We start from the raw sequence: 18,604 nt of genomic DNA on the forward strand, positions 1-18,604 counted from the left end.
ATGTTGTGAATAAAATCGGTGACTCTCCCCACACCCAGTGGTAATGTAGCACTTATACTATAGACAATAGTACAATCTTCCTCCCGCTGTACACTATGAAGATAAAAGTATACAACACCTTTAGATAGAGTTGAACATCTAATATTTACTAGATAATTCATATATTTATTTTCTGTTTCAGCTAGACATTCTATTGTAAGTTACAATTTTTTAGTGTATGTATATTTGTGATATTAAGGATAACACAATATTATTAAGTGTTTATATATTTTTTTCAAGATCGAGTTTCTGATTGAATTCTTTTCTGCCATTTCACATATACTGTATAGTCAATAAGCGCAGAGTCCATTGTTCCATATTATACTGTAATAAGGCCAAGTGTTCTCTTTAGACTATCTGCCTATGTAGACAATGAACTAGTATTACTAAAAACATTGGGCCTGATTCAGCTCAGATCGGAACTGCTAATACGCACGCAATCGTCAGTTTGTCGCGTACTGCGCATGCATCACAATGCGCATGCGTGAATCGGCCACTGCGATTGGGACTGCAATCGCAGAGACTACGCAGACCCATTGTAGAGTGACTGACAGGAAGTGCCGTCTGCGGGAGGTGACGGGGGAGTGGTTGGAGAAACGCAAGCGTGCCAGTGCGTTTGAAGGCCATTGCATGGGCATACATAAATTATCTACTGCAATGCCTTAGGTAGCTTAAGGATCCATTGCGTGCGCTGAAGTTAGCAATATCTGAGTAAGGTCTGACCTTGTGCAAGTGTGCACGAAGCTGCGATGGTACCGATGGTTTCGCAGTCTTGCTAGACATTACGGATGTGTGTAAGGTAAAGTGGGCATCCTTATGTGGTGCTGCTACGACATAGCAATAGCAATGGATTAGCATACTATTGCAGTAGAACTGCGTATGTAATCACTATTGCATTCGCAGTTGCGAACGGTAGCAATTCAGGCCCATAGTACCATGATCTGGTTACTAGGTCTTCTACCCAGGCAAGTAAAAACAACATGTTCAGCAAACAATTTAGAAACCCTAGTTTAGTTAATGTAGTATATATTTTCAGAACTTTATGGCAAGTGCGCAAGCTCCGTGATCTCACTTTCTGTATATTATCTAAATCAGACTAGCCACTGACAAAAGCTGGCTGGAGAAGTCCCCCTCATCTAGGACCAACATATGTCTCCTTCAATTCATCAGACTTTTCCAAAACAATGGTTCCCAAAATGACCCTTCAAGTCTCACTAACAGCAAGCAGAAGGAATGGAGCCCCAGCAACCTGTTATATACACCTGGGCTTCTCTGAAAAGATTAAGAAATTGCAGTGTTGGAAATTGTCAGAAACAAGGGAAACTAACTTGTTTTTATCACCCCACTCTTCAAAAGATTCTGTTCATTGTAAGGTTTATACAACTGCATCCCCAGTACTTGTCTATTAAACTTCACTATCCAGACTACAGAGCAATTAAATATCAGTACTTTAATCTTGAATGTCTAGTAATAAATGTTTTATTTGTACAAATACATTTGATTGTTCTCCCATTTTGCCAGCTTTTAGACTCAGTGTAAATTGGATTTCAGTGCTAAATCTATGAAGCTTCTATGGTAACATTGGTCACAAACAAACCAAAAAAAAGAAATTTCCACAGAGAGCGCCAAGAGCATATTTAGTACAAAGTGACTTTATTGCCCTCGGATATCACTAAAATATTAAACAGACAGTTCATGAAATTGTTCCCAGCATCCTCTGCTGTATAGCAGTGACAGCACTCTGGAAAGCATAGGCCTCATTTTGTGCAATATTATAGATGAGATACACTAAGTAGCCTCTTTATTAGATAGACCTGCTTGTTAAAGCAAATATCTACACAGCAATTATATGACAATGCATAAAAGCATGCAGACATGGTCAACAGGTTGTTGGTGTTTTCCAAACCAAAACACCAGAATAGGGAAGGAATGAGACCTAAGTGACTTTGACCATGGGATGAATAATTTATGCCAGATGGGGTGGTTTGAGTTTCTCAGACACAGCTTATCCCCTGTTATTTCACACACAGACACACAAGCAGCACTCTATTGAGTTTACAAAGAATGATAGGAAATACAAATCATTAAGATGGTGGCAAAACCACTTTGTTAATGACAGTAACTGAAATACCCATTTGTTGCAACAGTGGAATGCAAATAAGCCACACACAGCACAATGAACTTTGAAGTGAATTGGCTACAGCCGTACCGAATTCCACTCCTGTCTGCTAAGAACAAGAAACTGATGCTACAGCAGGCACAGGCTCAACAAAAACAGGGCAGCTGAAGACTGGCCGCCTACTATGACAAGTCTTGATTTCTGCTGTAAAAAGGTACGGGGAGAAGTTGCCGAAACATGAAGAAACGGTTCAAGCTGGTGGTGGTGTAATGATGTAAGAATGTTTTCTTGGGATACATCAGACCCCTTAATACCAACTGAGCATCACTTAAACGGGATGTCGACATCACAATGTTTACAGTTATGATGACATTCTCAATGTCGACATTAGGGTGAGGCTGTAGGATGCCAGAGTTAGGCACTAGGCAGAGGTTAGAATTAGGCGGAGAGGAGGGTATAGATTAGGTTTTGGTATTAACTAGGGTTAGGGGGACTGTACTGATCGGAACACTGGCCCATAAGATGACTCCATCAGCACTGAGTCACTGCTGGGACCTGGAAGTTGCTGCTGAAGATGCCACTACAGTCGGGCCAGGTAAGTGACTGCTGGGCCACAAGGGACCATATGTAGACATTCTATTATGTGTCTACATGATGAATGTCAGTCAATATCGATTTTATGCCCATGTTGACATTATGAATGTCGACATATACCAAACGCTATTTAAACAACTGTAACCATAAAAGGATGCACATGGTCTGCAACAGTCTACCCATATCCAAACGGGTACTGTTAGGAGAACACACCCTGTCACAGTAAATGTAATCTCATGATGGTTCCATGAACAAGACAATGAATTCAGTGCACTTCAAATGCCTACAAAATCTTCTCAACCCAATAGAGCACCTCGGGATGCAGTGAAACAGGAGAATGAATGAGCAGCTGGCAATTCTGCAGCAACTGTGTGAGCCTGGACCCAAATCTCAAAGTTTCCAGCAAATTGTTGAATCAATGCCATAAAAAATACATGGTGTTCTGTGACCATATCCCTACTAGAAAGGTGTACCTAATAAAATCAGGGAGGTTGTGTGATTCATGATGAGTGAGCGGTCTATTGCCAGCCTGAAAATCTGGATCTAAAAGTAGCCAACATATAACTAGCAGCGAGTGATGCTTACTCTGCATAGAGAGGTGCAAAGATTACCGGTTTCAGGTCCTGTTCAGGTAGGATTACCCCTTGTAATGACACTAGATCAGCCACACTAACTTTCTATATATAAAACGGTCTCTCTTACTGTTATTTTTTACATATAAAGCACTTAAACATTAAAATAAAATGTCAAATTTACTTTAGGATATGTAACCAATTATGTAAGGCCAAACAATCATACTTAAGAATATTAAATTAAAAAGAAAAATACAAAAAGACATTTCATTACCCGAATACTACAGAACTGTAGCAGAATGAAATTGGATTGTAAATGGATAAATATACAGTATATGGGTTGGTAAGTTACACAAGCCTAAAATCACAACTGTTACATCTTGCACTGATCAGTTATGAAAAAAAAAATAATAATTACTGTATAAAACCAAACCCAAAAAAGTCTCACCGTAGCTCCACGTACACTGGCATTATGGAAAGTTCAACTGTAATCCGCTATCTGAGAACTTCAGGGCGATAAAAGAAAACCATAATAATATCACCCCAACCCTCACAAAATAAAAATCACTTCAGCAAAATGGAGACAGTGTCCAGGAATAATTGCAGTAGTGTTATATTGGCATAGTACACAGTTAGTTCTCCTGGAGCAGTTCCTCAATCTCTTTGTCCCAGTTCTCATCCTTTATTTTGTCAGCGCCAGAGACCACTTCATATTCTTGGACAACTTCTTGTAGTTCCTTTATCCAGTCTTCGGATTCCTCTGAAATGAAGAGCAAAGGAGTCATAATGAAAGCCCACTTGTCTGACACACAACTGCACATTGAAATATATTTAAGCAAACACAAAACCTGTGTGTTATACAGCTGTATAGTGTGGGAAAGCAGTTTCTTCAATATTTGCAGAATACCAGAAAAAAAAGGAATTACCTTCTGCAGTGTCAAGTTCATCTTTTTTGTCGAGGACAAGCTGTTCCATTTCTTTCCTTAGGTCTTCTTGGTCTATGTTGCAGGAATCAAAGGCTTCACTTACAAACTCCGATACCTCAGGGCTGGTGGAGATCTCCTCTTCGTCCTATGAAGAGAATATGTACAGTTTTGTTTTAAATAATGTTTAATTAATGCGCAACACAGCATTGTATACAACCATAGGAAAACCCATTTACATGAAGTAATGGATTTGATTAATTCAGCAATGTAAGCAAGGTGATGGTAACTCAGACAAATTGCACATGGATTACTGTGAGCAGGCTCTGTGTATATGGACACCATACTTCTCCCCATTTAGCATGACAGTTCCTCTGAACATACACTAAATTACAAATGGTAGTTCATTAATTAGATGCAGCCAATGCTTGGGGGAGGAAGTAACAGGATGGAGACATTGTTTCTGCCACGATCAGTATAGCATAAACAAGTGTAAATTGAACCAATAAAATGACTTGCTGGTGATGGGGTTAATTCCTAACAAACATAGATGAAAGTGAAACAATAGATTTTCAGCCAATATCCATTTGTCTTCCCCAAATGTAATGAAATGTGGGCATGCCCATAAATAATGAATGAATGTGCCTTCCTCACTAAAGGTATCACTCAGAGGTTTTTATTTTATTCTAAACCACTATTGAGTTAGAATATATTCTATGTATACATTATACTTGCATTCACTGATTACGGGTGCATATTTTAAAGTTGTTTGAGAACCTCTAGGGTTTCCTCTGTACATTGTCAAAGCCTCCCACTGGCGTTTTATCTTCGTAAAGGTTCCATGCTTTGTGCCACTAAGCTATATATAACCTGTAGCAGTGCATTTAGACAAAGCTCGGTGTTTGGTAGACCTTAGCATGGAATGAGGTCAGTATAATAGTATTATCTTTATACGGTGTCTGAACCACGTTTGAGTTGGACACAAGAAATGACTTCTCATTTTCCTGTTGGGCTAGACACGATTAGACATCTCCTTTTCTATGCACGTGACCTATATGCACAATGCCAGCATGTCGCTACCAGTTCCAAGAGAGGAGAGATATAAATTCAGGGAAACCCTCATTATTGCAGAGGGGCAAATGTAGAAATTTGATGCACTACATAGGCTGGTTTAGGAGTTTCTTTCAAAGCCAGAGACTGCAGAGGAGCTTCGCCATGGCATAGATGGTTACTACAAACTCTGCTTATAGTGTTACAGCAGAGGATAACGGTGTTGGTTGTAAAAGTAAAAAATTAGGCGGAGCCAAATCAACTGGAGTCTGAATGGTGCTATAGCTGAACCTAGGTGCAGAGTCTGTCCAAATCGAACAGATACTAGTTTAAAATATATTTAATCAATGAAAACTGGTGAGAGATGGATATATTTCACCGTGTTTAATTCACCATATAAAATAAATTCTCATACAACAGCCATAGATGCAAATAATCTAAAACAGAAGCAGGTCAGTTAGCGGTCTCAGGCCTAGCTGACATATACAGAGCCAGTCCAATAGAGGAGTCTGTGGGACAGAATGCCATCAGCATGTAGGAATTATATGGTTTCCTCTGCCCTCCTATTTTGAGTTCCATTATTTATACAATTACGTGCCAAAAGTCAAGAGATAGCAGTATGTAAAGGTAATGGTAGGTGGCGTCACTGTACTGTGATGTCTTGGAAATGCCCAGACCTGCATCAGTTGTAATCGGACATATCAGTTTGTACACCAGCTAGGCTGCTCCAGGCTAGGTGACGTGAATTATCGGAGTTCAATCGGCGAAGGATAGCAGGTGCCAGACGGATGGGACATTCCATTTTCGAAGTTGTGTGGACATTTAACATTCCTAAATCTGCGGTGTCATGTGTGTACTGGGAATACCTCATGGAAGGGCATTACCAGCCACAGTGGACAGAGCAGTGGCCGACAACTGTGATGGAATATTCCAGCAGGATAATGCACATTGTCATCAGTCCCAAGTTGTCCAGAAATGGTTCGAGGAGCATTCTGGAGAGTTCCATCGAATGGTGTTGCCACCATGTTCGCCCAACATGAACCCAAACGAGCATTTATGGGGAGTGGTGGAGAGGTCCATTTGCACCCAAGACCCTACACCTACAAATATCAGGGAGCTGTGGGAAGCTAGCTAGAGGGCATGAGTCAACATCTCTTCAGAGATCTTCCGTCCACTTGTGGAATCGATACCTCCTTGGGTTGCTGCACTTCGCCGGGCTAAAGGGGGTCCTACACTATACTAGGCATCTATCACATGACTTTTAGAACTTCAGTGTAGATTTGCAAATAGTGGCTATCCAGTTTTTATTCCAAATGTATTACAGGTCCCTCCAAGGGTATTAGAATACTTATTATAGAGACTAATACAAGGGATTGTATAGTAGTGGTTATATACACAAGTCTCAAAACTTGATCCCATACACAATTGAGTTTCACCTATAGCATACATGGTATCCAAGCTGCAAAATGAACACAGCCAATATAGGTGGGTTTCATTTTTCAGAAGAACCTCAAGATGATAAAAATCTTGAGAAAGTTCTTTGTTAGAATCATCAGAAAGAAAAAACGCTAATTTCCTTCTTTTCCAGGGAGTAAATGTAATAGGCTGTGGCTTTAAAACATCAGCAAGTCCCATGCGAGATTGCCCAATGTTTTAAAGTAGCAGTCATTTAATAGCAAAATCAACCTAGTTTTGCCTATCAAAAGACTGCTACTTTAAAACATTGTGCAATCTCGCACGGGACTCGTCCAATGTCTCAAAGCCACAGTTTATTACATTTACCCTTTGGTCTCCTAGAGAATCTATTTGTTTAACAATTCATTGGTGTGTCTCGTTCCTTTATTTTGATGGCTTGTTACTTGGCCACTTTTCCAATGCTTATTTGTGGAATTTGCTATTTTTTTATATGCGGTAACTTTTTTACCCTGCTGGTGCCTACCTTTTTTGTCTACTACCCTTTTGTATATTTCTGGAGGGGGTGTCCGAATGGCGCATTCGGGCACCCGTCCGGTTGTTACTTTACCATTTAGGTACTTGTGATTTTGTATAGATACACTACTATTTACTATTCTATGTTGGTCTGAGGTATGGTCGCTCCAGTTTCTTACATGTGTGTTTAATTTTGACACAATATTTGTGATATTTGTGTATTTTTAATAAATGCCTTTTCTTTTCTTCTGTATTATAATATCTTGTCTATATGCCTGCTTATGCCTGGTTTATTCTGATGCTCTGGCTGTATATTTAACATTTTCAAAATAAAACAGGATTACAAAACAAAAAACACACACCATATCCACCTTATGATTCTATATCCCAGGAACCATATATTCAATCAAGTCTTTTGTTAACCGTGAAACAGAATTTTGAATTAATGTTTTAACTTGCCCCTGCAATATTCAATATGTAGGATGAACCGGAATCAGTAGCGGCGGTGGTGGCCGGCGGTTCAAATCCCGACAGCGGCAGACCAACAGAAGAGGAAATCCAGATCGTCCTAAGGTAAGTGCTCACTAACCTAATTCTACCCCCTAACCTTCCCTTAGGGGTGCCTAACCCAACGTCATGGACGCAGTATACTCCCCGATTTTCAGGTTTCTAGGTCCAGGGGTTTGGGTTGGGCACTGATGAGTCAGACAGGACATTTGATTTTATATAGATTGCACAGTATGCTTTAATGATTGGAACTGTTACACGAAAAACTAGCTGGGACTTCTTATATAATACTGGACTACCTTACCAGCACACCATTCATTCCTTCTAAAGAAAGCATATGTTCGACATAGAGAAGCACTTCAAGGGTTTTATTACTGCACTCCATACTAACAGTTAATTTGATTGTAATGTCAGCAGCAGAATCCTGTGGTAAGGTGGAAGTTGGCTGTGCCACGATAGAGGACGGAAGTTCCTTCAAACATCGGCACAACTGGAGTATGTCTGTCAGCATCTCAGATGAACACCTGACCTTGCAGCTATACTAGAAACTCACTTACCTCAGGTGAATTTCAGCAACTCCTCTCGTCCTACTAGTTTGGATAGCGCCTACAGTCACTGCCGAATACACATTGCCTGGAACTGCAGCGTGAACAGAGCTGACAAAACTTACCAGGTCCCTTCCTCACATCACTGCCTTGCTTCCACGGGCCAGATAGTACTTGAAGTGATGATCCACCAACAGTGGTGGAAGTTGGCGAATTCCGTTGGCGGGTCTGGAGCCCACCCCTACTACTCTACAGGATATTGGTCCCCTATGTCAGACAGCAAGATCAATATTTACCTCAATGGGACACAATGCACTTGACGTTAACTGCAGCAATTCTTAAATATATTCAAGGAAATGTGTTTATTCACCTATACTGAGATGCTCTATCCATTTTACAACTTGGATACTATGGGCCATAATAAATTAGGAGCGAAAAGTCAATTGCCAGACTTTGCAGTCATCGGAGGTTTTCTGAGCCGAAAAGTATCGCGCTCGTCCCCCCGTATTCAATTCAAAATCGGTGAAAACGGGACCCTGAGAAAATGAAATGAGCGAAAAGTGCTGTCATTTTTGGGGAAATCAGCCTGACACCCCGCAAAAGATGCTGTGACATGGGGGTTCACTATGGGTACTCCCAATTAGGCCTGCTGAAGGTATTTGGGGTACTTGAATGGTCTCAATAGGTGCTAATTAGCGTCTCTGTGGTGAAGAATAGCATTTAGCATTTTTTTTTTCTTTTTTGGCAAAAATAAAGTAGTCCCAGCAAATTTGGGGTACATGAAAATGTGTGCAAGCATGGTTAAAAATCCCTAAAAGTACGTTTTGTAAAAACTTAAAATAAACGCACCTTCAGCATGCACCTGCAAACAAAAAAATACATTGGGCATACTTGGGGGACCCTCTGGAGTCTATTTCGCTAGTTTATAAGTTTGTCCCCCAAATTTGGTATTTTTCACCTCCAAAACGAAAAGTACTGTTCTGGGGAAGATTACCTTTGGGGGACTGTCCCAAGGCTGCAGGGGTGTTCCCGCAACTTTGCACCCCGAAATCCCAATTCTGCACTTTTTCGCACCTGCTTTCTTTGGCGAATCTTTTCCGCTGGTTACAAGGCGCAAACCTTTCGCACCAGCGGAAACTGTTTGCAATTGAATGCGGGGAAAAGTTCTCGCCTGGCGAAATTACATCACCAGCGAGAAACTTTTCGCCGGCAATTGAATATGACCCTATGTATGTTACAGGTGAAATTCAAATGTGTATGGGATTGTGTAGCGAGTCAATGCGTCGTGTGTGGCTTGATGTGCTAGTATGCAGCGCTGTTTTAGTCTGGCTAGTTGATCCATGTCTGGCAATAGGTTTGAGTGGTTGATTGTTAGGATCAGTAGGCGGGGTATATATTGGAAGTTTAGCATGTCTCCTCATACCTTGAAAAAGATACAGACGTATCGAAACGCGCTGGTGGAAGAGCTGAGTGGGGATTTTTCTGGACACTTTCCAGCAGGTCCGTTTGACAACTACCAGGGACGCCTGATGTTTGGACTTATGCGCTGCTGTCTACTATAAGGGTAGACCAATCCATCCGGTGAGGGTCCATTCATTCCCCACTAGCACTTGTTTATATCTTTTAAATTCATGTATTAATCTGTGTTTGGAATTAAATAGTATTACACTATTTTGGTATTATTTCTCTTCACATAAGAAACACAATCTCCAACGTGGTTTAAGAAAGAAAGGAAACCTTACCTCTGGAGGAGAGCCGCAAGGTTTTACCTACGCTGGTTTGTCTACTTTATTCATAGTAGACCATCCCTAATGGTACGAGTCTGAATAAGAGGGGGGTCATATTCATAAGATACATCAAAGAACAATATTTTAAATGTACTACACTATGGATTCTCTCTTATTTTTTATTGAGGTCTAGATTACTAAGAGTGCCTGAGGAGTATTGTTGGTAATATTTTTCTGTTGTATTAGCATGCAGCACTGGTCTGCACAGGGCTGGCCAGAGTGTAATGTGCCGGTCTAGTCCTCTGCTGATTGATTGAGTGTGAGTGTGTGTGTGCGCGCACACACGGTAAAATAAGTATTGAACGCATCAACCTTTTTCTCAGTAAATATATTTGTAATGGGACAACAACCCATGCAATCCACACATGCAGAGAAATCAAACCATAGATGCAGGGGCGTTTCTAGAGAGGAGGGGGCCTGTGTGCAGTCTCCAACACGGGCCCCCTCCTCTCTGCCCGGCAGCGCACTGAGCTGTGCGTGGCCAGCGCTGGAGTTATAGACCCTGGGCACTAGAGTGTGCCCAGAGTCTATAGTGTATGGACAGGTCAACGGGAAAATGGCCGTGGCGGCCATTTTCCCTGTACAGCGCATACGACGGGAAAATGGCCACCACGGCCATTTTCCAGTCGTTTTACAGTGCCGTACTCCCGCGCCGACGTGGAACTCTGGAGAGGTAAGTAATAGTATGGGTGCAGGGTGTGCGGTGCGGGGTCCCCCTGGACCCAGGGGCCCGTGTTGCCCGTACACCCTGCACCCATTATAGATACACCCCTGCATAGATGTCCATAAATTAAGTGATGTGTAATAATGTAAAATGACACAGGGAAAAAAGTATTGAACACATGAAGAAAGGGACGTGCAAAAATGCATGGAAAGCTAAGAGACCAGCTGAAATCCATTAGTAATTAGAAAGCAATCCTGCCCCTTGTCAGTGCAAATTAATATAAGCTGGTTCAGTCCCAACTGGTGGCCTATATAAAAGGTGTCTTATTACCAAGGTGTCACACAAGAAACATCTCATGATAGGTAAAAGCAAAGAGCTCTCTCAAGACCTTTGCAACCTTATTGTTGCAAAACATACTGATGGCATTGGTTACAGAAGGATTTCTAAACTTCTGAATGTTTCAGTGAGCACTGTTGGGACCATAATCCGGAAGTGGAAAAAACATAATATCACCAGAAACCGGCCACGACCAGGTGCTCCTCGCAAGATTTCTGACAGAGGAGTGAAAAGAATTATCAGAAGAGTTGTCCAAGAGCCAAGGACCACTTGTGGAGCTTCAGAAAGACCTTGAATTAGCAGATACAATTGTTTGAAAGAAAACAATAAGTAATGCACTCAACCGCCATGGCCTGTATGCACGCTCACCACCTAAGACTCCATTGCTAAAGAAAAAGCATGTTGAAGCTCGTTTAAAGTATGCTGTACAACATTTGGATAAGCCTATGAAATGCTGGGAGAATACAGTCTGGTCAGATGAGACCAAAATTGAACTCTTTGGATGCCATAAATACACACTATGTTTGGAGGAGAAATGGCACTGCACATCACCCCCAAAAACACCATAACAGTGAAGTTTGGAGGTGGGAACATCATGGTATGGGGCTGGTTTTTCAGCATACGGTACTGGCATACTTCATGTGATTGAAGGAAGGATGAATGTAAAAATGTACCGAAACAATCTTGCTAAAAATCTGCTGCCATCTACCAGGATGTTGAAGATGAAACGAGGTTGGACATTTCAGCAAGACAATGATCCCAAACACACAGCCAAGGACACTCTCGATTTCAGAGAGAGAAAATAAAGCTGCTAGAATGGCCCAGCCAATCACCTGACTTGAATCTAATTGAAAATCTATGGAAAGAACTAAAGATCAGAGTTCATAGAAGAGGCCCATGGAACCTTCAAGATTTGAAGACTGTTTGTGTGGAAGAATGGACCAAAATCACACCTGAACAATGCATGTGACTAGTTTCTCCATACAGGAGGTGTTTTGAAGCGGTCATCACCAACAAAGGCTTTGTACAAAGTATTAAGCAAATTTCAGTAAGCGTGTTCAATACTTTTTCCCTGTGTCATTTCACATTATTACACATAACTTGATTTATGGACATCTATAGTGTGATTTCTTTGCATATGCGGATTGCATGGGCTGTTGTAATGACATTTTCACCAAATGTTATTACAATAGCCCCATTACAAATATATTTACAAAGAAAAATTATGATGTGTTCAAAACTTCTTTTACCCGTTGTATGTATAATAATTTTTTTTTTTCTTAATTTGTATATACCCCTCATATTTTACTGGACTTATCTGAGTATTTGTGGATTTCATACAGAAATCTGGAGGGGGTCTGGCATACCTGTACCTTAAGCCCTCCAGAAACAAGCTCTTAATGCAGAACTACCTTCATGGTTTGCATGTGAGACCTAATTAGAAGGGAACCCGAACGGCATCATTCCACACTACGGTCAGACGTCTGCAGATCCAGCGAACCAAACTGCGCTATTCATCAGTGGAGGACTAGGCCGGCACATTATACACTCCGGCCAGCCCTGTGCAGACCAGTGCTACACACTAGCACATCAAGCCACACAATGCACATCCACCCACTACAATGCATTCTTTCCCAGCACAGAGAAACCTTCAATACCCAGCAATAGAAGAAATCACAGACAACCGCTCCAGTACTCTGTCCAAGTGCTTGGACACCTGCACACTATACCAGCATACAGGTCAGTGTTTCTTCCAGTAATCTGGAAGCTATCATAATATAATTTGCTTACACAACCCATTGTGAGAGACTTTTTTTTTTTTTTTTTAAGGCTGGGACATACCAATTAACGACATCTGTGCATTGCAAGTAATAACTGTTTACTTATGACTGAAAGTGGTAAGTTGAGACTGTGTTACTAAACAGAATTATACATTGTTTCATTTGAATCCAGCCAGACAAAATCTGCTTTCACACAGTTTCAAAACAAAACAAAAAGTTTGCCAACTGGGACTTTTTGCACATTTGCCTCTTTCCATGGTGTTTTTCATCAGTATCCTATCACATTCTAGGCACCCTACTAGCCAGATGAGGCTAGCAGAAAAAAGCTCAGAGGGTCAGACCAAATGATTCTGCGGGCCTTATACAGCCCCCGGGCCTGAGGTTCCCCTTCTCTGTGTTAGAGAGTATGGATAATTGTCTTTAAAGATACATGGGTCTATTTACTAAGCTGTGTTAGGAGATAAAGTGAACGGTGACAAGGTACCAGCCAATCAGCTCCTAACTGCCATGTCACAGGCAGTGTTTGAAAAATGGCAGTTAAGGTACCAGCCAATGAGATACTATCACCGTTCACTTTATCTCCTAGCACAGCTTAGTAAATAGACCCCACAGACTTGCACTAGTGCAGTTGATACCATTTTTTATCACTGGACTGAAAGCCGCCTAATGTAATTTGAAGAAGTGCAATGAGAGGTACTCCACAGGGCGATGAGGGGAATGTGGCCTATGCAGTCATACAGGTCGCGGTGGCTTGTAATGATTTTCCACCCGTTTAGTCCCTTAGGGGACTGCACCGCCATTACAGTTAGAGCCACCAGCAGGGGGATAAAGGACAGGTAGAAGGACCTGCCAGCGCAAATGATCACAGATGCATACTGCCTCTAATTTACAGACAGTTGTGAATTAGAGGCAGCTCACAACCAGTCATTGTTGAAGCGCTGCACTGTGTTCCTGCCCACACTTCTACTTTGTACTGCACTTGTTATCTACCTTCACCACCCTCTTACAATGAATCAGTAGGCAGTCAGCCCACAAACTGTCTGACTTCCACATGACACTGCACACCCAACCCTGATATTTCCCCCTACATGTTATTCTCTTACTCTGTTAGCTCTGCCATTCTACCCCCTTACCTGCCATGTGCGACACTCCCTTGTGTGGGTGCATTGTTTTCTCTTTATTGGTTAAGTCTGTTGCTTTCTTTCTCCCCATTTGCATTTCCGTCTCCCTAGTCCTCCCCTACGTTCTCATCTGCCCCAATCACCCAATTTCCTTTTGCACTACACTTCTACTCCCTTGTCTTCCACTACTTTCCTCTTGACACCTGCCCATTTTCCTCTCTCAGCTGTTATAGAACCATGGCTGGTGACTGCCTATCTATCAGAAGTGGCATGAATTTTTGTACATTTGTGTTCAACACAACATAATTGAGTCTAAAGCTGGCCATACACTAGACCAACTTTCATCCAACACCAGCCAATTGTGGTGCCAACCTTCCTAATTTGAAATGATACAGCCATGCATTACGTAGCCATTTTGCATTATATAGGTGACTGGCTGCATCAGTCTGATCTTTACACAAACTCCCTTGTGAGCCAATCCTTTTTACCAGATGAGGTAGAGGAGGTTGCGCAGAATACTTTGCTAATGTCTGTCCGGCGAGTATGGCATTACATGCATAAACGTTGGAACCTAACCGGTCACCATTCCCTTTTCCAACCACTGACCCTCAAACCCTGAATTTTTAAGATAGTCAGGCCTCTATGCCCTTTACCTCCTGGACCTCTTTGGGTATCAACATTATTTGGGCATTGGTCATCTGTAAGGCCCACAGGCCTCTAAGAATACAAGATATTGTGGCCAAATATGCACTTCCATATTCCCATACACTGGCATCAAGCACAACATTAGGAGAGTTCTGTGGAGTACACCTTTTCCACCTGTGATTGGTCTATTCACAAGACCTTCTGCTGGCTAGGTCCTTAGGGGGTAGGGGATGGGGCTCTCCATCTTCATTACATACTACTTCACGCTCCCTTGGACAACAATATGATTTGCACAGGGCTTTGGAAAGACATCTTTCTAAAGTTGGGCTGTTTAGGTCGATCTCACTCTAATTAATTCTACCAACCAGTATGGATAAGGAAATATTTTAGAACATCTCCCTCTCCCCTCAATGGGGAGTCAGAAATTGGTATTAAAATGTCATAGTCTTAACTATAAACACTATGTGTGACTGTCCTTTAATAATATGAGATATGGTAAGAACTTACCTTTGTTATCTCTATTTCTACGAAGTCCATAGGGTTCCACAGGATACCTTGGGGTATAGGTGTGACATCAGTCATCGGGCACCATAGAGTTAAGCTTCCAGCCTCCCAGGATGCACTAGGGTCCCCCTCCTATACCCCCACCCCCGAGCCAAGGCACCTCAGTTAGTTACCAAGCCATAGGCCGGAGGAGGAGAAGGAAGAGAGAGAAAGAAGATCTGGATACACACAAGAATCACACTCTCACCAGAGGGAGACGGAAAAACCGGTGACCAGAACAAAGCCCATCTGCAGCACAGGTGCGACAGGGCGGGAGTCCTGTGGAACCCTATGGACTTCGTAGAAATAGAGATAACAAAGGTAAGTTCTTACCATATCTCATATTTTCTACTTCAGGGTCCATAGGGTATCCACAGGATACCTTGGGGATGTCCCAAAGCAGTATCCTTTAAGGGTGGGGACGCTCCTGTGCTGAAAGGAGAATCCGCCGCCCGAAGGAAGCATCCTGAGAGGCGAAGGTGTCAAACATGTAATACCTCACGAAGGTATGGACAGAGGACCACGTAGCAGCCTTGCAGATCTGGACTGCAGAGGCACCACGTCGAGCTGCCCACGAAGGACCCACAGACCTTGTGGAATGAGCCTTCAAAGAAGGAGGAACCGGCAGACTTTCATGAAGATAAGCTTCAGAAATAGCCATACGGATCCAGGCTGCCAAAGTTTGCTTTGAAGCAGGCCAACCCTTTTTACGGAAGCCATAGAGGACAAACAAGGCGTCCGACTTCCTAAACGAAGAAGTGCGGTCAACATAAGTCCTTAAGGCCCGCACAACATCCAAAGTGGCCTCACCCACTGAAAGACCCGGTGAGTTAAAGGCCGGAACAACAATTTCCTCGTTAACATGAAACTGGGAAACAACTTTGGGAAGAAATTCAGGCGGAGCACTGCCCTGTTCCCATGAAAAATCAAGAAAGGGGGTCTACAAGAGAGCCCCTAAATCAGAAACACGTCTGGCCGAAACTATGGCCAGAAGGAAAACAGTCTTAGCTGTTAGCCATTAAGATCCACTGAGCCTAGTGGTTCAAACGGCGGTCCCTGGAGAGCCCTCAGGACCACAGCCAAATCCCAAGGCGCCACAGGTGGAACAAAGGGCGGCTGAATGCGGAGAACACCTTGCATAAAGGTGCGCACATCCGGGATTGTAGCAATCCTACGGTGAAACCAGACAGACAGGGCCGAAAACTGTACCTTCAAAGAGGCAAGGCGAAGCCCATGATCTAGTCCCGCTTGTAGGAAGGCAAGTATCCTAGACAGACGAAACTCCCGCGGTGCATAACCTCTCGGTCGACACCATTGGAAGAACGTATGCCACATGCGATGGTATATCCTCGCGGACGACGGCTTCCGAGCTCGCAACATGGTATGCACCACAGAGCTGGAAAACCCCCTGGACCTCAACATGGCTGTCTCAACAGCCACGCCGTCAAAGACAGCCGAGCCAGGTCCGGGTGAAGACAAGGACCCTGCGATAGAAGGTCCGGTCGTAGCGGCAACTGCAGAGGACTGTCCACGGACAGACCCTGAAGGTCTGAGAGCCAGTGCCGTCTGGGCCACGCGGGAGCTATCAACAGGAGCGGCCCTCCTTCCTGTTTGAATTTCCGGATTACCCGTGGAAGAAGGGAAACCGGAGGAAACAGGTATGCGAACCGGAACGTCCACCGGACGGACAGAGCATCCACCAGAGACGCCTCTTCGTCTCTTGTGCGAGACCCGTACACCGGCAACTTGTTGTTGTGCCGGGACGCCATGAGGTCGATCTCTGGAAGACCCCACCTGTCCACCAGCAGTTGAAAAACGTACGGGTGCAGAGACCATTCCCCTGGATGAACGTCCTGGCGACTTAGAAAGTCCGCCTCCCAATTTAGCACTCCCGGGATGAAGACCGCTGATATGGCCGGAAGATTGCGCTCCGCCCATACCAGGATCCGAGACACCTCTACAAGAGCCGCCCGACTTCGGGTTCCTCCTTGCCTGTTTATGTAGGCCACGGTGGTAGCGTTGTCCGACTGGACCTGCACCGGACGACCCTGGAGAACCCGATGTGCCTGCTGGAGAGCATTGAAGACCGCACGGAGTTCCAAGATATTTATTGGAAGTGCCGCTTCTGCCGGTGTCCACCTGCCCTGGAACAAGTGTGGACCCAAAACTGCTCCCCAGCCCCGAAGACTGGCGTCCGTTGTCAACAGGACCCAATTTGGTACCCAGAACGACGTCCCTTGCTGAGATGGGTCGTCTGCAACCACCAGGCAAGGGACAGGCGAACCTCCGGGGTGAGCACTATCGTCTGGGACTTCAGAGACTGAGGCAGCCCGTTCCACTTGGACAGGATCAGGTGCTGCAGAGGTCTGGAGTGAAACTGGGCATATTCCACCATGTCGAACACCGACACCATGGAGCCAGTAACCTCATCGCCGAGTGTAGAGACACCCGGCGGCTGTGCAGACAACTGCGCACCCTCGACTGTAAAGCAGAGATCTTTTCCTCCGTCACAAGGATCCTTTGCTGTCCCGAGCAAATAAGGCTCAGAGGTGCAGAATCCGCCGAGACGGGATTAGAGTGAACTTCTGCCAGTTGATTAACCAGCCGTGCCGTTGCAGCAGCGCAATGGTCAGGTCCAAGTGGCGTAGAAGGAGCTCTGGAGATCCTGCCACTTTTAACAGGTCGTCCAAGTACGGCAACATGCGGACTCCCTGCAGCTGCAGAGAAGCCGCCATGACCGCCATCACCTTGGTGAACACACGCGGTGCTGTCGCCAGGCCAAAAGGTAATGCCCGAAACTGAAAATGGTCGCTGCGGATTGCAAACCTGAGTAACTGTTGATGGCGCAAAAGAATAGGGACATGCAGGTAAGCGTCCTGTATGTCCAATGACACCATGTAGTCCCCAGGTTCCAGCGCCAGAATGATGGACCGTAGGGTCTCCATCCGAAACTTCGGCACCCGCAAAGACTTGTTGAGAGCCTTGAGGTTGAGAATCGAACGATACGACCCATTGGGTTTCTGCACCAAAAAAAGATTTGAATAGAAACCCTGGCCCCTCTGGGAGAATGGAACAGGCACTATAACTCCAGCCTGGAGCATAGTGTGCAAGACCTTCTGCAGCTCCGTGGCCTTGTTCCTGTCTGATGGTAGACCCATGGTGAAGAATCGAGATGGGGGTCTGTGCCGGAAAGAGAGGGCGTACCCATGGGAGACCACCTCGAGAACCCAAGTGTCTGTCGTGGTGACCGACCAACACCGGGCGAACTGCAGCAGGCGGCCTCCCACTTTGGGATCCCCCAACGGGAGGCCCGGACCGTCAGGCCGCAGGCTTGTCATCAGGCTTAGGGGCCGGACGACTGGTACTCCATGCCTGCTTCCGGGGCTTGGCCGATTTTTTGGGACCAGCCTGTCGGGGAAAAGACTGTGGTTTGGGCCTGCCCTGGGCCC

At 44.1% G+C, this 18,604-nt stretch overlaps 1 protein-coding gene across 1 annotated transcript in view; it reads right to left on the reverse strand.

The window, feature by feature from the left end:
* Positions 1–1,675: 1,675 nt before the first annotated feature.
* SYAP1 (synapse associated protein 1) overlaps positions 1,676–18,604 on the reverse strand; it is a 46,452-nt gene continuing 29,523 nt past the window's right edge. The window contains exons 8-9 of the mRNA XM_088449515.1: positions 4,251–4,395; positions 1,676–4,084 (exon numbers count right to left, since the gene is read on the reverse strand). Of these exons, the coding sequence (XP_088305641.1) occupies positions 3,957–4,084; positions 4,251–4,395 (273 nt within the window). The 3' untranslated portion in view covers positions 1,676–3,956. The remainder of the gene's footprint in view (positions 4,085–4,250; positions 4,396–18,604) is intronic.

The sequence above is a fragment of the Taudactylus pleione genome, unplaced genomic scaffold (assembly GCF_031769625.1).
Source record: "Taudactylus pleione unplaced genomic scaffold, aTauple2 ptg000487l, whole genome shotgun sequence".
NCBI lineage: Eukaryota > Metazoa > Chordata > Amphibia > Anura > Myobatrachidae > Taudactylus > Taudactylus pleione.